Source organism: Herpailurus yagouaroundi, unplaced genomic scaffold, assembly GCF_014898765.1.
Source record: "Herpailurus yagouaroundi ecotype Mexico unplaced genomic scaffold, PumYag 267, whole genome shotgun sequence".
NCBI classification, from domain to species: Eukaryota; Metazoa; Chordata; class Mammalia; order Carnivora; family Felidae; genus Herpailurus; species Herpailurus yagouaroundi.
The window spans coordinates 260,639-284,634 of NW_024412484.1; the positions used below are offsets into that span (position 1 = coordinate 260,639).

General features: G+C 62.9%; 1 protein-coding gene across 1 annotated transcript; it reads left to right on the top strand.

The window, feature by feature from the left end:
* Positions 1 to 2,112: 2,112 nt before the first annotated feature.
* On the top strand, positions 2,113 to 22,461 carry DBH (dopamine beta-hydroxylase). Its single transcript, XM_040461471.1, has 12 exons — positions 2,113 to 2,885; positions 5,444 to 5,590; positions 7,194 to 7,451; positions 8,368 to 8,544; positions 9,198 to 9,300; positions 12,620 to 12,786; positions 15,537 to 15,680; positions 16,076 to 16,114; positions 16,778 to 16,837; positions 20,294 to 20,421; positions 20,797 to 20,956; positions 21,897 to 22,461. The coding sequence occupies exons 1-12, from the start codon at positions 2,568 to 2,570 to the stop codon at positions 22,026 to 22,028; spliced, it is 1,833 nt and encodes a 610-aa protein (XP_040317405.1). The 5' UTR covers positions 2,113 to 2,567; the 3' UTR covers positions 22,029 to 22,461.
* The last annotated feature ends 1,535 nt before the right edge of the window (positions 22,462 to 23,996 follow it).

Consider the following 23,996-nt stretch of genomic DNA (forward strand, 5'->3'; position numbering starts at 1 on the left):
CTAGCCACACCCCCCCCCCCGGTGCCCCCGACCCCCCCGGAACACGGTCCTTCCAGGTCCTACTGGAGACCCTCCCCAGCTTCCAGGAAGCTTGCCGGCCGCCCCAGGCCGAGGGGCCTCCCTGGACTCCGACTTCTCCCTCGTGCTCCGTGTCTGTGACCTCTCTGGGCTTTCCCCAAGCCCTGGAGGGAGGGCCTGTGCCATCACCCCCACTCGTGTCTCATTCGCTCAGCAACCCTTTATCTTTCACTCTGCCTCCTGCGCCTGGGCCCCGTGGGGGACACAGAGGACAGCAGCGTGTCAGACGGCCGCTTTATTGTGGCAAACGTGGCATTATGTTTGCTAGCAATTTCCTTGTAGCGTGCCTCATCTATGTTTCTCGGCGTTACCTGATTCTAAAAACGTTCCTTTGCGAAATCGCCCATTCAGGCACCTCCTGGTTCTTTCTTTGTAACGCTCCCTCCCGCCTTTTTGCTTCTTGATTAATTTCTTCATACTGCTTTCGTTATGTGTCTACGTTTGTCTATAAGGCATTTGCTTCGCTATTTTCATAAAAGGTCATCTAGCTCTCAACACCTCAAGTGGAACATTTACAGCGACATGACTTCTTAATTGTTCCTTTGAACCATTTGCTGTATGAGGAACAAAAGTATTCGCTTTGGTCTGGGGTGCCGGGAGGGAGCCCAGAGGGCCCTGGGAACCCACGCCTTGTGCGCTCCCAGAGAGACAATGTATACCTAGGAACTAATGAACCATTCTGTACCTTAACCCACCGGGTCCAATCATCATCTGGAATGCCTCCTGGGGGCCAAGTGGGCCTAGGGGTCGGAGTCACTTGTATCCATAGATACATTCCTTTGTTGTCAGAGCGGGGATTTCGAACCCATTTGTCCCCCTCCCTGGCTGGGAAATATATGGGGCTGTCCTTCCTTTAGGCAGAGGAGTCTTTATAGGGGGTGGCGAGGGCTGGGTGTAGGGCTGCGTAATTTCCCTGCGGAGTCTTCTTTCTTTCCCCAATGGTTCTTTTCCCGGGGGGCCCGTCGCGGGCAATCCCCCCACCGACAAATCCCCAGGTTCTTGCATTGGTGGGGGGGCTGCCCCGACCAACGCTAAGGCCAAATTACAAAGAAGCGGGAATGCAAGGAGCTTCGCTTTCAGCGAGCCGCCGTGCAGTACCCATCTGTCCACTGCCCGGGCCCTGCCATCAGGCTGGTTGGACAGCTTGGCTTCCGGCAGTCTTTCCCCTGTCTGGTTTGGCTGGCCGGGGCGGAAAGCACCGCCGCCAGGGTCCCGTGAGGGCTGGATGGTCCCTCAGTTCCATCTTCAGGCAGACACGGTCATTCCTTCCGAAGGAGCAGTGTTCACGAGACCTAGCCGGGCACCACCTGTGTAAGGCCTGCCTCTGCAGACACCTGAGGACTAAAAGCTGGGTGCCAGCTGGTGACGTCCCGGTGTTCCTGCGGTTGGGCTCTCGGTGTCTCCGGAAAGGGGAGGAAGAGGAGGAAGGGGGCGAAGGAATGGAGGGAGGGAGAGTGAGTGCGAGTCGTGTGCCTGGGGGGAGAGGGACCGAATTCAGGGCGGTCACGGAGAACTTTCTGGAGGCGGCAGCCCGACTAGAGTCAATGCACTCTGCACAGAGAAGGATGGGGGTGACTTGGGGGGGCAGCACCAGGGCTGTGAGCCCCAATGGATCTGTGCAAAGGCCCTGTGGTAGGTGTGGGAGAAACAGTGCTATAGGCCAGCAGGTGTGGAAGGGTTCAAGTTCAGGCAGGGTCCACTCGAAGCTAAGGGACGTCATAGCTCTGGGAACTTTGGTGGCAGGGAGGCAGGCCCGTCATGTGCACCTTTTTCTGCAAAGTCTGTCCCCCAGCGATGCACCCCGTGCCATCTGGCCCCACCCCCCCAGCAGTACACCCACTCCTGCTGGAGCAGCCGTGGCACCAGCTGGAGCCTGTGAGGAAATAGACAGGAGACAAAAGTGGGAACAGCAGGCCATGGAGAGAGTGTCTAAACACAGGGACTATGTGGGGACTGTCTTTTATTTTTAGTTTGAAGTTGGTCCACCCTCCAGCATCGTGGAAATGGCTCACCGGGCCGGGGCCCCAGCGGCAGTCTTACCTACTCACTGGTCACCCTGGAAATAAGCCCTTGGGGCCTCAGTCTGCCCATCCATGGAGGGGCGGCCTGGGGCCCATCCTGCGTGTGGCTCGGGGACAGGACCAGACAGCCCGCCCGGTGGCCGGCCCGGTGCCGGGCTGACGGCGTCTGGAAGGCCTGGCTGCAGGGAGGGGCCGCTCTCCAGACGGCTCTGCAGAGACGATACAGACAGAGCGAAATCAGCCAGTCGGCTTCAATTCCCGCTGATGATGTCCATGTGTCATTAGTGCCGATTAGGAGAGCGAGGGACAGGGACGCAAGGGTGTGCCCCGGGGCACAGGCTGGTGGGAGGGTCACCGGGACAATTGAATTCCCTACCAGACAAATGAGATTACCGGGGGCAGCTTGGGCCCACCCCCTGGAGGGCCGGGACATAAAAGTCCCAGTGGGCCGGCCGAGCTCGCCTGGCCATGCAGGTCCCCAGCCCCAGCACGAGAGAGGCAGCGTCCATGTATGGCACGGTGGTGGCCATCTTCCTGGTCATCTTGGTGGCCACACTGCAGAGCTCGGCCCCCCCCGAGAATCCCTTCCCCTACCGAGTACCCTTGGATCCCGAGGGGTCCCTGGAGCTTTCCTGGAATGTTAGCTACGCGCAGAAGACGGTCCACTTCCAACTCCTGGTGCAGGAGCTCAAGGCCGGGGTCCTGTTTGGGATGTCGGACCGCGGCGAGTTGGAAAATGCTGACCTGGTGGTGCTCTGGACCGACGGAGACAGCACCTACTTTGGGGTAAGTCGTGCCGCACCCCAGCGCGCCTGACCTTGTCCTCACCCAGCCCCCGCCCGGCCTTCACCCTGCACTCACCCCCTCTCTTAACCCAGCAAAGGAAGCTCTCCCTCCTCTGCCTTCCTGTTTACTCTGACCTTAGCCAAGTCCACGCCCCAAGCTCGGGCATCTCGGGGATTCTGATCCGAGGACAAAAGGGATGCCCTTGCGGTCTCTGACCGCACATCCCCAAACAGGACGCGGCGCGCCAGCACGCCTGTGCACCGGCCACTCGCGTGCCAAGCAGATGAAGGTATCCGCTGCCCCCCACCGATGAGGGTGGGGCCTGTGTCCCCCACCGGCACCAACCACCCCCCCAGCACACCCTGTGGGCCTGGTGGCTGCACGTGGCCAAGCACAGCAGCAAGCACCCACAGACCTAGCTTGCACATGAGGGCGCAGTGAGCAGGTATGGACCCCCGCCCCCCCGCCCAGGTGTGGTACAAACCCACCGAGCTGACCCAAAATAGGAGGTGCTCTTGACTCCGCGCCTCCAAAATTTACCCGTATTTTTTACCGTAAACTGTAGAGGAAGGAGGAAGTTTCCCTTCAGACCAGAGATGGAGGGGCTGTGGGGCCCTCAACAAGCTCCAGGGAAGTGAAGGTGCACGGAGGCAGCCCCTGGCCTGAGCCACCGTTCCCACCCTCGGCCCCAGATGGGCCTCTCTGGGGATGAAACCCACCTCTCTCCACAAAAAAAGACACAGGAGGGTCTAACTTCTTTGTTTTAATTTTTTTTTTTAATGTTTATTTGTTTTTGAGAGAGAGACGGAGACAGACAGAGACAGAGCACGAATAGGGGAGGAGCAGAGATGGAGACAGAGCGTGAGCAGGGTGGAGTCAGAGAGAGAGGGAGACACAGAATCGGAAGCGGGCTCCGGGCTCCGAGCCGTCGGCACAGAGCCCGACGCGGGGCTCGAACCCACGGACCGTGAGATCGTGACCGGAGCCGAAGTCGGACGCTCAAGCGACTGAGCCACCCAGGTGTCCCCCGCAACCTTTTTTTTAAGGTCTTTATCTGTGAGCAGAGGGTTTTTCTTAATCCGTTTAAGTGGTGGAACCTGCAGGGGCCTCCCAGGCAGAATGGGGTGCAGTTGCCCGGTTGGGGCCCAGATCTGGTTTGCTGGGCTGCACTGTCTGCTCGCCGTAAGGATGCTCGGTGGCCCCGGGGAGGGGTCACGGCCAAGAAAGACCTGGGGCAGCCCCAGCTCTGAACGGGAGTAGCCGGGCCCCCGGATCAGGAGTGCGAGAGCTCCTTGAGGGGCAGCGATGCCAGCTGCCAAGAGAGCCTGGGTGCCCCCCCCACCCCCGCACACTGCAAGATTAATTTGCACAACAAACTCCTGTGCAAACAAATGCCAGACTTGTTTTTCCTCCGTTAGCCGTACGTTCAACAAATACATTCTAGATTTCCAGCTGAACTCTCATACACTAACTTTCTGCCTCTGCTTTTTAAATTGGGCCTGCAAATTAGTAGTGTCTCTTAGCAGGAACTTCACTGTGGGGCTTTTCTCTAGGGGAAGCGTTGCAAAATTCTCCGCAGGTTTCTTTTTCTTCTCAAGGAAACGGAGCAAACATGTTTGGGGACACAGTTGGTTAAAAACAAAATCCCAAGGCCAAGGGCTCGTGGTGTTCCCGAATGGGCACAGAGGCCTTTGGCCGGTGGGGCGGGCTCTTCCCTCCCTCCAAGCATCCTCTGTAGGTGACTGCTTTCCCGGCACTGGCCTGCAAGACTAGACCTGAGAGTCAGGTGCACAGGAAGCAGGTGCGCGGAGGGGAGGGCAGGGCTCGGTCAGATCAGCCACCCACTAATGCCCCGGGCAAAATGCCGCAGGCCTATTTCCTCCCTGGGCCTCAGTTTACTCTCTCCAGGCAAGGTCAGGGCTGGGCGAGGGGAGTGAGAAGCCTGGGGCACAGTGAGTGAAGGGGTGCTCGCTCTCAGGGGTGCGTGAGGTCAGGGAGGGCACGGGAGGAGAGAGCCACCTGAACCCCCGCGGCGGGTCTCTTCCTCGCCTCCCCCATCTGACCCAGTCTCCACGTGCTGTTGTGCCCCTCCCTCTGCAGACGGGTAGGGGGGAGCGGTATGTGTCCCAGACACCCATCACCAATCATGGTGCCTTCTTAGCAAGAGATTCCTGGGTGTACCCAGAGGTTTGAGACTCTGGCTTGGGATGGCTTCTGCGGGCACACCGTCACGTTGCACTGGGGTGTCCGAGGCCCGAGTCTTCATCCTCCCCTCCCCGTCCCCTGGGGTCTCAGAGGTCCGCGGGGAGACCTCCCTGTCCCTAACCAGCCGCCCCGAGTCCCGGCTGGATTTGAGAGCCCTGCTTCAAGGCGCAGAGGAAGTGAGTGGGATTGGAGTATGACTTTGCTATCTCTAGGCAGACGCACAAAGTGGGAGTCACCCCCCCCCCCCGCCAGACCCAGGAGGACCCCTGGGATCCACACTGTGGGCAACCAACCTTGAGCTCTAGCCCTCCCGCTCAGCCCCTTGTGTTCAGGGTCGGTCCTTGTCTCTGCAGGACGCCTGGAGTGACCAGAGGGGACAGATCCACCTGGATTCCCGGCAGGATTACCAGCTGCTGAGGGCGTGGAGAACCCCGGAAGGCCTGAGCCTGATCTTCAGGAGGCCCTTTGACACCTGTGACCCCAAGGATTACCTCATTGAGGTAGGTGGTGGCCCCACGTGCTCAGGAGATCGTGGAGCATTCCCGCATCCTGGGGCAGCGTGCAGAGAGACAGCCAGGGAAGGATCTCCGAGGCGGCTGGGAGGGGACAAGAGACCAGCACTGTTATCAGCCTCTGACCCCTTCAGGAAGTATTCCTGGCTGACACACAGCCAACAGGGTTGTAGATGCGGGTCCTGCCCCCAAGCCTCTCAAAGTGGGACCAGGACGATCTTACTCCTGCCTTTCTCTCCTCCTGGCCCATCAGCTTCAGGTGGAGAGCCCAGGAGACCTGGCTTCCCAACCTGCCCTGTTGCCGACGGGCTGTGAGGCTTGGGGCCGGTCCCTCCCTCCCCCAGACGTCCTCGGTTTACCTGTGTGTGAAGTGTGGGGGAGGGGAGAGAATGCAGGCTGGCCTCTAAGACCCCACCAGCTCTGCCCAGGAGCTCAGAGCCACGGTGGATCCAGAAACACCATAGGCTTCTCACGCGGCTCCAACACACCCACTGCAGAAAAGCAACCCCGCTTGGCCTTGAAGACAAAATTCTTTGAATTTTCCCCAGCGCCCTTTGACCTCGGTCACCTTGTGTAAACTTTACGTGACGGCAGTGACCGGCTGTCTGTGTGCCAGACAAGGAAACTGAGGCCAGGCAGGGGAAGGAGTTGCCCAGGGCCCCACGGCATGGTGGGACAGAGCTGGGCCCTCCGTGTCCTTCCAGCAGGTCACAGGGTCCTCACGCTCCTGACCCGCCTTCCCCACGGACGACACAAGGACAGGCGGACCCTGTCCAAGCACTTTGCAGGGTGTCATCTGATGTGCACGTGCGCTCAGCTCAGAGCTTCGGGGCTGGGTGTTGGGGGGTCTCCTGCCCGGAGCTCTGATACGCTCTTTGGCGAGAGCAGCTCACAGGGGCCCCAGGTTTCGGTGGCTGCAAACTCAGAGAGCAAATCGGCCACCCGTCAGGAATACAAACCCACAAAAACACCCACCGGCGCCCAGAAGACCACGGAAGGCCACGTGTGGCGACAGGCTTGCGTTCGTGGCAGCTGGTGGGAGGAGGTCAAGCCCAGATCCCTGCCTCCTGGGGTCTGTCTGTGACCTCTGGCACGGTGCTGCCTGGAGCTTCCCGCGTCTGCACTGTCCAGGACCAGCCGGACGGCACGGCTCTCCAAGTCCAATGTTTCTGTCGCAAAGCCTCGAGTTGGTCTGTTTCTCTTCGTGGGGGCGCTGACTCCTCACGCTGAGCTGTTCACGGGACCGGAGGTGATGACCCACAGCTTGTCCCCGGTGACCCTGGGGGCGGTGGAGGGGACAGATGTCTGAGGTGGGCCGGCTGGTCCGGCCCAGCAGTGGCTAGCTGAACCGATGCCTAGAGGACGAGGCCAGAACGTATTTGGAAAGGAGAATCGTGACGCCTGGTGCAAGCTGCGGGCTGTGGGGTGATTAGCCTGGCTCGGCCGGGTCCTTGGGGAGCCTCAAAGACACCCCTGCCTCGCAGAGACACGAACCGGGCGTGTCACCCGCCAGGTGAGGCGGGGCAGGGGCCAGGCCGGCCCCGGGTGCCAAGGAGCCCAGCTCTGGGGCGTCTGGGTGTCTTGGCTGCAGGATGGCACCGTCCACCTGGTATACGGGGTCCTGGAGGAGCCGTTCCGGACGCTGGAGGCCATCAACACCTCGGGGCTGCAGACGGGGCTGCAGAGGGTACAGCTGTTAAAGCCCAGTATCCCCATCCCGGCCTTGCCCGTGGACACGCACACCATGGAGATCCGCACCCCGGACATCCTGATCCCCGGCCAGCTGACCACATACTGGTGCCACATCACTGAGCTTCCAGACGGCTTCTCCCGGCACCACATCGTCATGGTACCTGGGGGTGGGGGTCGGGGGGTGGGGCGGAGGGCACATGGCGGGCGGCCCGGGCCCCAGGGCCTCATCCCAGCTCTGCTTTCCACCTGGGGCTTCGGAGGGGCGTGCAGAGACGTCCCTGTGCTGGAAAGCCGTCCGCGGCTCAGCTTGAACCCGATGTCCTCTTCCCACCTGAACCTGGGGCACGGTCTGAACTTCCTGACCCCCTGTCACCCTGTCATCCTGTCACCTTGCTCACAGCCCACCCTCCCCGGGCCCCTGTGGCCCGACTTCCGAGGCGGGACCAAAGGACACTGATTCTGTCTGTCTGTCTATCAGGTCACATCCCCCTCACAAAAAAACAGCTCAATTCAGACCTCAGTTGCTCTAAACACCCACCCAGAGATATAGCGCGAGGATAGCGGCTGTTAGTGGCCGATTGTCACCTATTTTCCTGGCCCTGCGGGAGGGGAGGGGGGGGGCTCGCTCTTCTCCCCAGTAGTATTTTGTCACCACTGTTTCCAGCAGAGAAAGCACAGCCCAGAGAGGTTGTGGGAGTGCGCAAAGACCCACAGGGGTGGCCGGCCGGGTCCCCCTGGGCTCAGGCTTAGCCCTCAGGGCAGTCTCTGTGTCCTTGCCCAGGACAGCTGCCTTCCTGTCCCCACCTTATCAGGAAATGGTTGGCCAGGGTCCTTATTGCCTTCACTCTGGAGGTCTTTGTGGGCTTCTGGAAGATTCTGACTGGCTTCAGCTCGGTGGCTCCACCTTCAAAACCCTGGGCCCCAGAAGCTCCTCCCTTAGCCCTCCCATTTTACAGATGGGCAAGCAGGGGCCACGGGGGGAGCTGAGCCCCCACCAGGGGGTGAGCAGGCAGGCATCCGCCGCCCCGGGCTCAGTGTCCTCCCCCACCCCGTCCCCCCACCCCCCACCCCAGTACGAGCCCATCGTCACCAAGGGCAACGAGGCCCTGGTGCACCACATGGAGGTCTTCCAGTGTGCCGCCCAGTTTGAGACCTTCCCCCAGTTCAGCGGGCCCTGCGATTCCAAGATGAAGCCCGGACGCCTCAATTACTGCCGCCACGTGCTGGCCGCCTGGGCCCTGGGTGCCAAGGTACGTGCCCCCGCCCCCCTCTCCCGGCCTCCTCTGCGCTCCTTGGGGTCCCGCCCCTTCCGCGCCTGTGTCCCCCGGCCTCTCCGTCTGAGAGGCTCCAGAGGGTGCTGCCGAGGCCACCAGAGAGGCCCCCGCCCCAAGTCAGCCCCAGGCCCGGCGGTGCCCCCACTGCTCTCGGGCCCGGAAGGCTCTTCTACGAAAGTGCACAACGTGAGCGTGGGCACTTCGTGGGTATCGATCTCATTTCCCCGCTGGATGTGGGGTTGTGCACAGGGCGGTCCTGGCTGGCGGCCTCCACGAGCTGCACCGAGGGGCTTCCGCCAGCCGCTCCCGCCGCCGATGCAGAGGGCGCGGCAGGGCCGAGCGCAGGGCCCGGGGGTGGGGGTAGGCTCGCCGTGGGGCGCCGGCTCCCTCTACTCCTGACCCCGAGTTGAATAGGGACATCCGGGCGGGCTGGTAATGAGCTGCCCGTCAGCGGGAGAGCCTCGTTCTGATCCTGCTGCCTCACCGACACCCCACGCCGCAGCTCAGGCCCCAACGGGTGGGTGGGTTTGCCCCGACCCGCGTCTGGGAGCCCCTCACGAGACGCCGGTCTGCCTGTCTGGGCTGTGGTGCCCAAACCGCCTGGCGCTCCTCCATCCCCCACCCTGCAGGCCTTTTATTACCCGGAGGAAGCAGGCCTTGCCTTTGGGGGCAACGGGTCCTCCAGATTTCTCCGTCTGGAAGTTCACTACCACAACCCGCTGAAGATCCAAGGTACGGATCTCTGAGCGCGCATTCCTACCCCTGTGCTCCCTGGACTCGGGGAGTCCCTGTGTGGGGACTCAGCCAGCTGCAGTCTGGGAGGGGCTTGGGGTGACCCCACTCTCCGAGGTCCAGCCTCCTCAGACGCCCCATCGAGGCATGGCAGCCTCTCAGGCCTTTCCGTCTGCTCCTCTCCCGTGACGGCAGAGCACGCCCCGGGACGGGGCCCCGGCTGGCTGGCTCATCGCTGCACCCCACGCAGTGGGGGCTCGGCACCCCCATCTTTCTCGAACGCACCCACTACCAGAACCACCCTCTGGGAAAGGCAGGCAGAGGTTTCTTGCCCATTTGCGGATGAGGAAATTAAGGCCCGGGGGTGAAGGGCGAAGGGTGAAGGGACCCCCACCAGGGCCGCAAAGTGGGCAGGAGGGGCCAGGAGGTCTGGGTCTGGACCGTGGGCGGCCTCAGCCACGTATCCTCCAGTGGCTGGACCCACACCTGAACCGCCAAGGTGGGGCAGACTCCAGAGCTGTAAGGAATCACTTAGGTACTGGTTCGGTCCAGCGGCCCGCCCTCCTCCCCACACCCCGTCCTCGCTCTGTAGTGGGGCCGATAGGCTCAAGCTCAGTGAGGAGAGGTCCCGGGCCAGAGCACTAGTCCCCGGTTTCCCTGGAAGTCCCACTTCTCTGAGGCCGTCAGACCAGTAGCTGCCTCTTGTCCCTAACTGTCCCCCCCCCCCCCCAACGGGTGGCCTCCAGCATCCAGGCCCGATGCCTCTGCCCTCCCCACAACTGGCTGGGCCGGAACAGGGCCACCCGGCAGGACGGCAGGCCACTCTGGGGCCAGCGTGGCCCCTGCCCAGCACCCACCCTGCGACGGCCGGCCCGCTGAAGGCACTGCCCCCCAGGACTATCTTCAGGTCAAGGGAAGAGTGCCTGGCTTGGGGGAGGGGGCGGCATTTCTGGCTGTGAGCTTCCCCCCTGCTCCTTGAAGCCCAACACAGCAGTCGCACGCTGGAGCCCGAGCACGCCTGTGGGACTTTCTATCCACGTGGTTCTGTGACGGGGGCTCCTCTAACTGACCCTCAGCGGAGGCACGGGGCTCCTGTTGGAAGGGCACCCGAGGCTGGCCGGGGCCGCAGCAGGGCAGCGCTGTCGCTTTTCAGCGATGTCTGCCCTGGGCAGCGCTGGCTGCTGGATCGCCCTGTGCCTGCAGGCGGACGACCAGGGTGGATGTTTGGGATGGCGATGCCAGTTTGCCGCCTCATCAGAAATAGAAATGTTTCCATCTCTCTGCTGCCCCGGCACCTTCTGCCCCATACGGCCACATCGCCCTGTTCTTCTAGCTCTCTGTCTGTTTTTTTGGTTTTGTTTTAAGGGATGCTTGTTTTCATTTGTGTGCATGAGGAACAGAATAGTCTGAGACATGAGAGCAGGAACGTCAGGCTGGGCCCCAGCCCGTGCCTCGCTCGCTGCGTGACCCTGGCGGGGAACCCCTCCCCCCATCATGCAGCTGTCCTGAGGCTGGCAGAGCTCTGGCCTGCGGCCCCCGCTGGACGCGGGCACCGGGGTGTGCTCCGTCAGCGGCTGCCAGTGCTCGTCGTCCTGGCGGCATAACTAACACTTTCTGCCACCCCCGGAATTATCTATGGTGTGCACAGAGCAGGGCATAAGTCAGCTCGGGCTTTAGCATGATATGGGATTTATTGCTCATTTAAAACCTGAAAGCAAATGGATTTTTGAAAACTCCTTAAGCGTCAGGGAGGTCTGTCTCTTCCTGATTATCTGGTTATATTTATGGATCCTTTGCCAAATATAAGGACGCTCAGTCACTTCACAAATCTGGAGATGGGCCGCTTTTCTATAAATATCAAAATGCCACAATTATTTCATTATTTAATCCCCATCTGAATTTTAACCAATGGCATCTCCCTTGTTATTATTATCCTCTGATGTAACCAGCCCAGAGATACAGAGGCTGAGTTTGGACATTGCATGGGGTGGGGGGGCCGGGAGTAGGGCAGGGGGAGGCAGAGGCAAGAGGGGGCGATCTTGGCCCCACCTCGGGGTGAATGAGCAGTGAGTCCGCAGCCCCTGGCAATGCTCCGGGCTCAGATCCCGCTCCGACACTCTCCCGGCCTGCGATCTTGGGCAGGGTCTCCAGCTCAGGCTGCGAGCCTCAGTTTCCTCATCTATAAATCGGGGCGGATGATTCTTCAGTGACATGGGCTCCTCTGCCCATGTCCCAGCTCTGCAGTACGTTCTGAGCGGTGAAGCCACGTCCGCCCCCCCCTTTTCCCCCCCCCCCCCCCCCCCCCCCCCACCGTGGGACTGGCCCAGGGCTCTGCCCTGACATATGTGGGGCCTCGGCTGACCGATTCCAGGCAGGGGTAGAGCAGGGGCTCCTGGAGGCCACGTGGTTGTGTGGCTGTGCCTGTGGCTGCCAGCATCCCTGACCTCTGACCATCAGTTTCATGTGACCGCTGGGAGGCCTGCCCGGGGAGCCTCACGGACTGTGCAATTAGCAAACCACAAGAAGAACGGGCCGGTGTGGCTGGACAGTGATGGGCAGAAGCCCTGAGTTCTCCTTTGGAGGAGGCTCTTGAATTTGAGCCCAGAGAGGCCCAGAGAAGGACGGCGACTTGTCTGAGACAACAGCACACTGTTGGCCAAGGGGAGTCCGGGATCGTGCGTGAGCCCAACGCCCGCCCTGCTCCAGGGCCCCACCCTCCCGCTCTGCTCTCGTTGTTTTGCGATGCCCTCAGCGCACGCCCTGGGTCTGCCTTGACCTTGCAGGGCCGTAATCAAAGGAGTAAAGTGGGAGGCTGCTTCTTGTCGACTAGAACACGCAGACGCCCTCGCTCGCCCACGTTTGCCAGGGGCTGGAGGCTCCTGGGTGGGGGGGGCGGGGCAGGCTGGGGCGGACGCCGTTCCCCACCCTCCTATTTGCACAGATTCCAGGGCAGATGCCTCTGAACGTGGGGGTGGGGGGGGGGGAGAGCATCAGAGCATTTGCAAAGCCGCCTGAGGCGTTGCGAGCTTTCTAGATATCTCGCGGACGCCTCACCCCCCACTGACGCATCGCTCGGTTTTCGTTACCCGCCTTTATCAAGTCTTCCCAAAGCATCAACTTAGTTTTCATAGAAACAACGGCTCTTTCTCTCCACGTGGGTGTCGCACAGAGCGCGTCAACGCCTGGCATAAACAGGTGTGGGAGCAGGTGCAGGGCGCGGCCGAGGGCGGCTGGGGGGGCTGCCGGAGCCAGAGCACGGGGCCGACCGGCAGGGGCAGCCGCGAGCCCTTCCGCTCCCCTGCGCCCCTCTTTCTGCCAGGCCGCCGCGACTCCTCGGGCATCCGCCTGCACTACACGGCCACGCTACGTCGCTTCGACGCGGGCATCATGGAGCTGGGGCTCGTGTACTCGCCCGTGATGGCCATCCCCCCGCGGGAGACGGCCTTCGTCCTCACCGGCTACTGCACGGACAAGTGCACCCAGCTGGTAAGCGGGGCTGGGCCGGGCACCTCACCCTCCCTCGCCCTGGTTCCCCCGGCTGGGGTCCCACGGGCGGTTCCCGCCCGGTCTACAGCACGTGCCGGCCAGCGCTTCCTCGCGCCGCACTGAAAACTAGGCTTTCATTCCGAGAATAAGACAGACGTGCGTTCACCGCTAAACCACGGGTACTGCAGATAAAGCCCCCCTCCCCCCACCCCAGACACCCCGTTTTCGGCTCCTTTGTGTCCTTCCAGACTATAAATTGCGACGTGCCCTTATATGTGCTGTCTAAAAGCAAACGGACCGAATAGGAGACATGTGTCCTGCCACTCACTTGCCTTTTGGCGGCCACATGCCCTCGCCCAGCGTGGTTCCACTGTGGACCTCACCAGGGCCAGACCGCCGCGGCCAGGGGGCACCGATCTCGGGGCCGTGCGAGGGCGGGTGGGGCGCAGGTCGGCACGTAGAGCCGGAGCAGGCGGTGGGGACCTCGCTTCCAAAGGAGCGGCGGCGCCTTCCCAGGCTCTGTGCCCTCGGCGCTCCCCTGCCTCGTCCGGCCCCGCCTGTGTCCACCTGCCCCCTAGCCGCCCGTGTGCAGACCCCTGCCGACTTCTCACCGACCACGAGAGAAGAAGGCTATTGGGACGTCCTTGCACACCAGGAAGACGTTTTCTCAGGTAGAGTCCAGAAGATGCCCCGCACAGAGGCCGTGAGCTTGAATTTGAACAAATCTCACAAAGTGCCCTCCAGAAAGCGTATCTGTTCCCCCCACCCCCGCCACGCTATCAATATTTTCAATATCTCCCCAGTCACTTGGAAGAACGCTTCACTGTTGAGCGTGAATTTCCCCAACTCTTTGTAGAGCTTGACGGTGAGGGTCTTTTCATTCGTCTCATCCGCCGTGTTCTTTCCTGTGAACATCTGCTCACAACTTTGTTTTCCTAGCGGGGTGTTGGCTCGTCTTAGATTTGTTGCCGGGGGTTCTTTTTGTTTTCTGTCTGTGGCGAATGCCGCCGCACTGTTGGCTTCCCACAGCGCCCCGCTGGGTAAGCGCTGACCGCCACGCCCTGCAGCCAAGGAGCCGGGGGCCGGGGCCACGGTCCCAGCAGGTGCACGGCGCGGAGGCGCGCGTGGGTCTGACCTGCAGAGCTGTGGCCACCGCAGCGGGCTGCTTTGCGACGTGGCATCGGGTGCGCGTGTCTCCCCAGCGAGCTGGCTCTCCACGTGGACTTGTGCTCCGCGTGGGCTCCCCGAGCCGAAGAGAGATCGAGCCATCAGCCTCGATCGGTGTCTTCTTTTCTGAGACCAGCATCCGGCACTCTTGCCCGCACCCCCAGAGCTCCCGTCGGTGATTCCTCCTGCCACTGGAGAGGCTCTGTGGCCCCAGGCGTGGGCCTGGGGCGTGACCCACTGAGGACGCACCAGGGCAAGGGGCTCCGTGGCACTCTGACCTCTGGAGAATGCCTCTAGCCAGCGTTTTAGGAAATGTTCTGTCGAAACCAAGTCTGCGTGACGTCAGGGAGAGTGTCCTTCCTGGGAATGTAGACCAGCCTCCAGATACTTTACCACCAGGAGAGAAAAGCTCGGTTTGCCCCTCTTCCCCTTCAAATAGTACGTTTTTTCTGAAAATCGCATGATGTGGAAAACCTGCTGAAGGGTCTCCACAGAGTCTGGTCCTGTCTCTCCTTTAGCACATCACCGAGGGGCATAAGTTCGGCAGCTGAAAGGCCGGTGTGGTCGACATATCCTCGTCCAGATGGACAAGCCAAGAAAAAGTATAGCGTTCGAGACCACAGGCCCCCGGGCGAGCGACCAGCCTCTGGGGCCGCGGGGAGAGAAACCCAGGGTCCCGCAAGCAAGCGGAGGCTCCCAGTTGTCACAGGCATGGCCATAAGCCTCCCCAGCCTCAAGTCATTGAGCGGGGGCCGGAAGTTTCCGAGATGCCAACAGTGTGGACGGAGCAGAGCGGAGCACGGTGGGGTGTCGTCGGGGAGACGGGGGGTGGGGAAAACGCTTCACACGTGTAACCGTTTGAGGAAACGTTCTGTCGAAGCCAAGTCCACGTGACGTCAGGGAGAGCGTCCTTCCTCTGGGAAGTCCCCTCACGCCTCAACGGGGAGGGCAGGCAGTCTCCATGTGAGGGCTGGAGGCCCCTTCTGAGTGCCAGCCGACGGCCTCCGCGCTCAGTGCCACGGCGGTCAGTGCCACGGCCGGAAGACAGCGTGACCGTGAAGCAGGGGAAGGTCTCCCGTGGGTCGTGCCACAGGGCAGCTGCTGATGCTGGTGCCCGGCGGGCGCTGGACGGGACCGCCTAGCACCGGACCCGAGCCCGCCGAGCCGGGGGGGGGGGTCCCACTGTGCTCACCCGGGTGGCCCCCTGCCCACCGGGCGCTCCCCTTAAAGTCTGTTGAGTGCATGAAAAGTGAACGCAGTGACCTTCAGGGGCTCGAAGAAGGAAGCCGGCTGCACCCCCTGACGAGCCTCTGCAGGCTCTCGCAGACAGCTGCTTTAGAAGACGAGGGCCGTGACCGTGACACCGCTCTGCGGGCAGCTCCCTCCCTACGGAGTTTCCTGATGGGGACTCAACCGTCCAGGGAGAAAGACGAGGCTGGGCAGGGCAGACGTTCTGGGGACGCGGGCTCGGTGGTGTCGCTGTCCCGCGGCCCGCGATCCGGGCCGGCGGTCAGCACGAGGGCAGGTGGCAGGGTCCCCCGCGTGCCGGGCTCTGACCCTGCCCCCCCCCCCCCGCCCTGCAGGCCCTGCCTCCCTTAGGGATCCACATCTTCGCTTCCCAGCTCCACACACACCTGACGGGGAGGAAGGTGGTCACTGTGCTGGTCCGGGACGGCCGAGAGACGGAGATTGTGAACAGGGACGACCACTACAGCCCTCACTTCCAGGTAGGGGCCGCCCGCCCCGCGGGGCCCGTTCGGTCCCCGGGCTGGGGGCCTGTTTCCCCTTCTGTCTCCCACGGCCACCGGAGCATGCCCATGTTGGGTTCCTCATCCTGGGCCAGGCCAGACACCTGAGAGCTCACAGCGGCCAGCCCCTCCCCTTTGGGGGTTCAATCCAAGGGAGGGACTCTGGTGGCAAATTCTGGCATGTGGCTTTACGATGCTAAAGTTCGTCCCGGAATACCACCTTCTGGGGCTAAACTCTTTCTGGCTGGAGGCCACACTTGACCGGTCCTGGCTTCCCCCCCGAGGGGCTGGGAGCATGGCCCCAGAGGGCTGCAGAGGAGAGGTGGCTGGGAGCTGGTCTCCAGCCCTCTGAACTCTCCCCTCCACCCACCCAGGAGATCCGCATGTTGAAGAAGATGGTGTCCGTGCGCCCGGTGAGTGCCCAGTCAGGAACGGGGAGGCGGGGAGGGCTGGGGGTGCCCCCCACAGGAGGAGAGAAAGGCACGAAGGACGGCACGGGCCGTGTGAGGACTTCTAGAAGCACATCCACGCGAGGCGGGGGCTGGGGCCATCCCACGGTGAGGTCCACCAGGACGTGACCGAGGCCTCAGAGGGCCCGGCGCAGGCAGCCCCGGGGGGCCTGGTGCACAGGCAACATGCCTGATCAGCCAGCAACAAGCCCTGAGCTTTAGGGAAAGACAAAGGCATGGGGGTCGCTGGTGGGGCCCCTGATCATGCAGAAGGGGAGCCGGGGCTCAGGCCGGGGCTTGCCCCAGTTCACCCATGGGCTGTAACGTGAGCAACCGGTCCACACAACAGTCCTGCCTGCCTGTGACCTGGGTACTGAGGGGCGCAGAAGCCAATGCCAATGGGCAGTCAGTCGCTGGAACACCCAGATTTTGACCCTCACGTGGGGGGGGGCCCAGAGGCCACCCTGAGGTTCCTCAGTGATTGATGGATGACTGAGGACCATGACACGTGCCTTTGTGCCTTTCTCTCCTCCTGTGGGGGTTTGGTCAAACGCGGGAGCAGCCCGGTGCACCTGTTACCCCCAAGCGCACAGGTGCTGATGAGCGTCTCTTGGCTTGGCTCCCCAGGGGGACGTGCTCGTCACTTCCTGTACGTACAACACAGAAGACAGGGAGCTGGCCACCGTGGTAAGTCGCGCTGACTTTTCCCTGCTGCCTGCTCACGGAACGTGTGAGGCCGGGGCAGGGCGGGGGGTGGGGGGGGCCGGTCCCTTTTGGGGCTTTCTACCCTTTCGGGAGGACAAGTCTTAACTCATTACCTAGAGCGTAGGTTGCTGGAGGGCAGGGGGTGCCGTCCCTCATTCATTCGGTAAACTGGAGGTTCTCGGGGTAGGGGTCCCTCGGCCAGGCCCCCCTGGGAACTTGGGAGAAGCAAAAACTCACAGGCTCCACTCCAGACCTTGAGTCGGAATTTGGGTGGTGACAGGTGGCCATCTCTGGTTTAAGAAGCACCCCCAAGTTACTCTGACGCCTGCCTGAGTTTGAGAGCCTCTGCAGTAGACACATCAGCACCTGTGTGCGGACCCCGGGGAGACGGGCGTACGGCTGATCCCTGTCTGTGCGGAGCTCCATCACCCAGGGAGACAGGCAGAGTTGGAATAAACACTAAAACCCAGAACAGGGAGGGCCCAGGGGCCGGGGCCAGGGGGGCCTCGTCGAGTAGGGAAGGGGGGGAGGTGGGGGCGGGGCAAGGTGACCGAGTGCCCGGGCAGAGGGAGGCTGGGGAAGGCCCCCGAGGACTGAGAACACCCCCGGACCTTAGGTGACAAGCCTGCAGACTGTTGAGGGCAAAAATAAACGGGCCACAGAAACACTAATTTTCATGCCATTCCCGTTGGGGCCTTTTGGCAAAGAAAAGTCCGTGCAGGTGTGGGGTTGGCTCTGCCGGGCAAGGGTGTGGATGGATGCATTTGGGCTGCACTGTGGGTGGCCCGGGAGGAGACACCGTCTTCAGGGCTGGCTGTGTGGTGGGTGGCCATACGCAGGTCCCCGACACTGTCACCCGGCCGGCGCACTCTGTAGAGTTCGGAAGTCAGTGCTGTTAATAGTCACGCATGCTCGGCAGGCATCGACCAGGGCTGTCCTGGCAAGCTGACCGCCGGCCAACACGGCTTTGCTAATTGTCTTGTTGGTCACCGTGGTTCCCCACCCCCCACACCGTTACCATCCCGAGAACCTCGAGGCTCCCGGAGGAACAGACCTGGGGCTACAGCCCCCCCCCCCAAGGCACCCCACTCGCGGCTTTATCGAGACGTATTTCACATGCCAGACGATTCGCCCATGTAAAGTGTGCCGTCCAGTGACTTTTTGGGCTCGGCACAGCTGCGTGCAACCACCCGCGCCGTCGAGGTCAGAACGTGTCCTCTTTGCAAAAAGAACCCTGCCCCCTTAGCCGCCAGCCCCGGGCGGCCCCCGTCCTGCCTTCCGCCTCTGTGGGTTTGCCCACCCCGGGGCCTTCAGGTAAATGCAGTCATGTCATCCGCACTCTTTCCTGACGGGCGTCTTGCCCCCAGCGTCACGTCCTCGGGGTTCTTCCGAGATGTACCCAGGGGTAGCACGTCACTGCTTTTCCCACCGGTCGTCAAGGGAGGGGGCTCTGTGTTCTCACAGGTGAGAGCTGGGGCTCAGAGAGGGAAGACGCTTGCTGGAGGTCACACAGCTGATAACCGGCCGTGTGCCCGCAACGCGCTTGAGGCACGATTCCTCCCTTCCTCCCTCTGGATTTGGGGTGACAGCTTCTCCGGGTCCATGGTCATAAACTCGGGGAGTAGGAGACCTTGGCAGGCACACAGCCCTGGCCTGAACCCCACAGCCGCTGCTTCTGTCTCGAGGAGGGGCTCAGTACGTAGAGCAACAGTTGCTAACAGGGACTGCTTTCTCCACACGGCAGGCTGGGTCCCACGGCTCACCCCGTCCGAGCTTAGGGACCCTCTAAGCCTCCCCAGGACCCTGTGAGGAGGTTCCAGGGGGAGACAGCGCTGGGGGAGCAGCCAAGGGCCCTCGGCCCCACAGGCAGCAGGGCTGGTGCGGCCGCCGAGCTCACAGGGGCCGCCTCTCCCTACAGAGCTCTGAGCTCTTGTACAATGAGCCAGGCCCCTGGCAGGACTGCAGTATCTCCCCATTCCGCAGGTGGGCTTGCCGGGGCCGCAGGCCAGGGCGGGGCAGTGAAGGGGACCCCCCAGCCCCACCCCCACCCAGTGTTACTTCTGCGAGGGCCATGGTCACTGCCCCACCCGCCTCCTTGAGGTCAACTGGTGTCCGGTCCCAGGATGTTCAGGCCAGGCTACCCCCGATGTCTCAGACGCCAAGTTCTTCTAGCCGAGGCCCCAGCTGCCCCACTCCCTCCTCTCAACTGTCACTGTCATCACCCCAGAGGGACCAAGGAGCAGGGCAGCTGACGGCTCCCAGCAGGCCCTCACCGTCTGGCCTGCACCGGAGAGACAGGGGCTTTGGGATGTGATTTCCATCCTGAGGCGAAGGTGAAGGGAGGGCTCGCATGAGCAGAGCCTTCCGGGGTCAGGACTCTCTTTGGCCGTCCCGGGGCGCGGCGTGCGAGGGGGCTCTGGAACCGAACGAGAGAGGTGACCCTCCCCGTCTGCGGCCAGGCCAGGCGATAAACTCAGGGCCCCCGGGGCCCTGGGGAACCGGAAAACAACACAGGTAACACCGGTCCGGTGGGGGCCGCCCAGGAGCCAGGCAGATCAGCTCACAGGAAATTTCCTGTGTGAACGCGCTGACCTCCTCGAGAGCAGCGTCCTCACCGGGACGGGGCTGAGACGGGCCTTCGGCTGGGCTCTGTGCAGACCTTGTTTCTACTGCCAAGGAACAGTGCCCCTCTTTCCCCAAACGCCCCCGCCCGCCACACGCCGCACCCCCAGCCAGGCCCGCATCAACATGCACAAGGGGCCGGGAGCCCAGGACACGGCACAGGTGGCCAGGGCGGCCCACGGGGGTCTGGGCTGGCCGTTCTCTTGTGGAACCGCTGCCACACGGAGCCTCTCCTCCAGTCCCGCTCCCCGCGGCCGCCTACTTCCTGCTCCTCCGGGGTCTGGGCTGCATGAGGCGGCTGGAAGAACCCACTCTGCCCCCTCCCACACGACAAAGCCGCAGGGTGGCCCTGGGAGGCTGCCATCCCCCGCCTCAGAGCCGAGTTCTGGAAACGACCGGTAGACGGTGCGGGTTCCACGGTGTGAGGGGAGTTCTTCCCCGCTGTCCTCTGTCCCCAGGCTCCCGCTGGCAAGGGGACCCCTCCTCAGCCGACGTTGGGAGGTCGTGTCCACTCAGACCTTGCCCCTTACCTTCCCCGGGACTCAGTTTCCATATCCATAAAATGGGCGCGCTGACACCCCCGTGTCCTCACCCCGTGGTCTTTTTCTTCCTGACACTCGTGGCCACCGGCGGGCTTGCTTGTCTGTCTGTCCCGTCAAGGGAGACAGGGAATCCCCAGCAGGTAGGGACTTTGCTCACTCGGAACACCACCCGTGCTGTGCCCCAGCGAGTGAAGGCGGTGAACAGGCCCGGAAGCCGGCGGTGGTGGCGCCCCACGAGGCACCGGTCCTGACGGGCGTCCTCCCCATCTCGCAGGGGGGCTTTGGTATCCTGGAGGAGATGTGCGTCAACTACGTCCACTACTATCCCCAGACGCAGCTGGAGCTTTGCAAGAGCACCGTGGACCCGGGTTTCCTGCGGGAGTATTTCCACCTGGTGAACAGGTGACAGTTCCACGGGAGTGTGCCTGCCTGGGGTCTCCGTCCCCGGGCGCGGCGGAGGACCCCCCCCCCCCACCGTCAGGCAGCTGGGGAAGAGTGAGCAATCCAGGCCGAGTTCTGGGAGCACGTGCTGCCCTGTGAGGGGCCCATGGCAGGCATCACTGATAGATCCCCGTCCTCTTGTCCTGCTGAGCCTGGAATTGGCCCGAGGAACCCTCTGGGCCCAACCCTGGAGCGGCCGTTCCCGGCCCCCGCTTGGCGTGGAGGCGGCAGGGTCGGGGAGGAGGCGGCCTGAGTCCACCTGTCGGGGGCGGGGGGGGGAGTCACCCACCGCCACCCCATCGGCCCCACCGCACTTCTCCCCCCTCCCCCCCCCAGGTTCAATGGTGAGGAAGTGTGCACCTGCCCCCAGGCCTCTGTCCCTGAGCAGTTTGCCGCGGTTCCCTGGAACTCCTTCAATCGAGACGTGCTCAGGGCCCTGTACGGCTTCGCCCCCATCTCCATGCACTGCAACAAGTCCTCGGCCGTCCGCTTCCAGGTGCGTGCGTGGGGGGCGGGGGAGCCGCAGGGAGCAGGCCACCCGCCCGAGGCGACACCCTCACACCTTCCGACCCCCGCCCGGCGGCAGGTCCCCCGGTACTGCCCCTGTGCGCCCCAGGCCCCGCCGAGGACCCCGGGAGGGAGCGATGGGCTGCGCCCCAAGGAGCTGGCAAAAAGCGCTCCCTCCGAACAGCTGGTGAAACCCGGTGGTGCAGACGGGCCCAGACAGACAGACGGCCTGCAGCGGGGAGGCTGATGGGCCTGATGGCCCTCTCCCAGGCGACATCACACCCCGGGGCTTGTCTTGGTGGTGTGAGTGCGGCACCAGCAACGCCCCCAGAGCCCAGAAATAAGGGGCAGGGGGGAGGGGCAGGCGAGAAGCCGAACAGTCTGAAGCTGGTGGGGCCTCCTTGCGTGGGGCCCGCTGGGGTCCAAGGGCATCTCACTTCTTCCCGAGAGCAGAGAGCGAGCCGGTGGAGGCCGGGCCGGTGCAGGGTGGGGTGTGGAAAGGGCTGCGAGCCTGCAAGTCTGGGAGGCAGATCTCCTGCCCTTTGGAGACAGATGAATTGCCGAATCAAACATTCCCGGCACCGAGGGCGGGGTTGATGCTGGCTCGGGAGAGAGACGCGGCGTGGACATCTCATGTGGTTGAAAACGTGGCATCTGGTGCAGCCTTGTTGGAGAGGAGGGGCTAAAAAGCCTACACCCGGGGCCTCTGATTTTGCTTCATCTGGGTGACAGTTGAAGTGAGGGACAGGCGGTCGGGGGTGGGGTGGGGACGGGGGTGACTCCAACCGGAGGGAAGGAAAGTGAGTTGGGTTGGGATAAGGTGAATTTGAGGGCAAGAGCCCAAGAGGTCACGGGGAAAAGTGGCTGGGAAGGCGGTGCCCCATCTCACCCCTCCAGCCTCAGTTTACCTCCTGGTCCTTTCCTTGCAGGGTGAATGGAATCGGCAGCCTCTGCCTGAGATCATCTCCAAGCTAGAAGAGCCCACCTCTCACTGCCCAGCCAGCCAGGATCAGAGCCCCTCCAGCCACACTGTGGTCAACATTGGTGGGGGCAAAGGTTGAGTGGGGGACTATCTCTCACTCCCCACTCCATGCTACGGCTGTGGGATCACACCAGCTCTGTGCACCCCCACTCTGTGAAGAGCCCCGTGTGCCCAGGATGAACGGGCAGGGCCCAACCCCCCGCCCCCCCCCCCCGGCCTAATACCATGGTCCATTGTGGCATTTGCCCCTCAAGGATCCCCTGCATGCGGAGAGGGTCCCGTGAGAGTCCCCTGTTGACCCACCTGGGACTGGGGGCGACCAAGGCCTTCTTCACACCCCCCTCGGCGGCCTAGAGTCCAGTGCCCCCAAAACCCCGCCTACCTCGCTGAGAGGGGCTGGTCCTGGCTGCGGGGCAGACCCCCCGACACGACCCCCGCGTCCCCAGCCCCCGTGGATGGCGATCTGTGTTGGTGCGCTCTGGGTACACGTGCTACTTAAACGTTTCCCTGCAGAGTGGCTCCTTTGTCACAGTGGGCGTCTTCCCTGCCACGGAGGCAGGACAGCCGCTTAGCTAGTCAGAGCTTTGCCTGGGGAGACTGCTCTCTCCCAGGGTAAACAGATATTTTCGCCCACCTAAAGGGAAATGCTAACAAGTCTCACCAGCACTGAGAGATGAGTCGGCAGAGACCCAGACGGGGATCTGGGTGCCAGCTCCTTGGGGAGGTGGAGTTATCAGCCCCGGCTGCTTTCCTCGGCGGCCTGCGGTGGAGGTGGGACTGGGGTGGGTCACTCCACCTCCCTGATCCTCAGTCTCCTCATCTAGCAAACGGGGCCCATGCCGTTGGGTGAACGAGACCATGAAACTCACACGCGGGCCGGCGCCTAGGGGCACCGCCCCCACGGGAGGAGGCCTCGTCTGAGCCTCCTTTCCACGGCGGGCGCTCCGCCCCTGGAGGAGCCGGTACGCGCCCCACGCGTCCTGGGCCAGTCTCCACCTTCGTCCCCTCTGCGCTGCCTCCCATTTGAGGCCGCGTTTGGCTCCCTGATGGTTTCTGCAGGGACTAACGGATTTGGCTCTGTTCAGCCAGTTCAGCAAAAACGCTGCACGGCCTCTAGGGGAGCAAGAGGGTGATGGATGGGCCTCCCGGGCCTCCCCGCTCAGAACCCGTCGGCCTCTCCTTCTGAGAGCCATTTCATTATAGGCGCGAACAAACGGGCCCAGACACTGCAGTGCGTCGTATAAATCATGGCTCCCCGCGCCGTAAGTCACAGGGCACGATCTCCCGACGGAGGCTGGAGGGCCGGCCGGCCCTCTGTCACCTTTACAGTCTGGGATGACAGGTGGAGGGGAGGCCCCTCCCTGCAAAGGCGGGCCTCGGGAAGGTGGCCTGGAGCACACCCAGGCCCAGGAAGACCCCTTCCCTCTGAGCACGATGACTGCCAGCGGGGACAAGGGTCCTGGCCAGCCCGGGGCTGTGGGAGAGGGTGCCAGGGGGCCCCACAGACCACGGCGAGCCAGCCTCACACCCACTGGGCCCTTCCTGGCCACCATCACTTTCTTCCTGAGCCCCCAGCCCCAACACAGCACTTGAGCCTCCCAATCTCCCCAGAGGAGAAACGCTTCACCCAGGGTCCCCAGCGGATTAGTGGCCATAGGGAAATCGCACCCGTCCAGAACCTTCTGCCACCCAGATGCCAGCCCCTCCCCCCACCACGTCACTCACTTTCACCCTCTCAGGCTCGTCTGCCTCGTGTCCCCAGGACAGCCTGTTGTGCGCTTCCCGCAGGGACCCCTGTGTGCATCCTGCCCCGCCCCTGCCCCTCCATCCAGCCCCGCCTGGATTGTTGCACCCCCGTTCTTGCTAAGAGCCGCCACCGTGTGCACACTGGCTCTGTGCCAGCCCGCCCGGCAACCCCACGGCATAGCTGTTTCTGCTCCCGTGGGCAGGAAGGGAAACTGAGGCATAGAGCCCGACACTTTGGTGCTGTGGTCACCCAGCGGGAGCCGTGCCGCCCAGCAGCCAGCCCGGATGCGTCAACTGGAGA

What these genes read in the sequence shown, in the direction of transcription:
- DBH (XM_040461471.1), top strand. Translation starts at nt 2,568, where the DNA reads ATGCAGGTCCCCAGCCCCAGCACGAGAGAGGCAGCGTCCATGTATGGC. An exon ending in CCAAGGATTACCTCATTGAG is followed by an intron (nt 5,591 to 7,193) that starts GTAGGTGGTGGC and finishes TCTTGGCTGCAG; the next exon opens with GATGGCACCGTCCACCTGGT. An exon ending in CCCGGCACCACATCGTCATG is followed by an intron (nt 7,452 to 8,367) that starts GTACCTGGGGGT and finishes CCCCCACCCCAG; the next exon opens with TACGAGCCCATCGTCACCAA.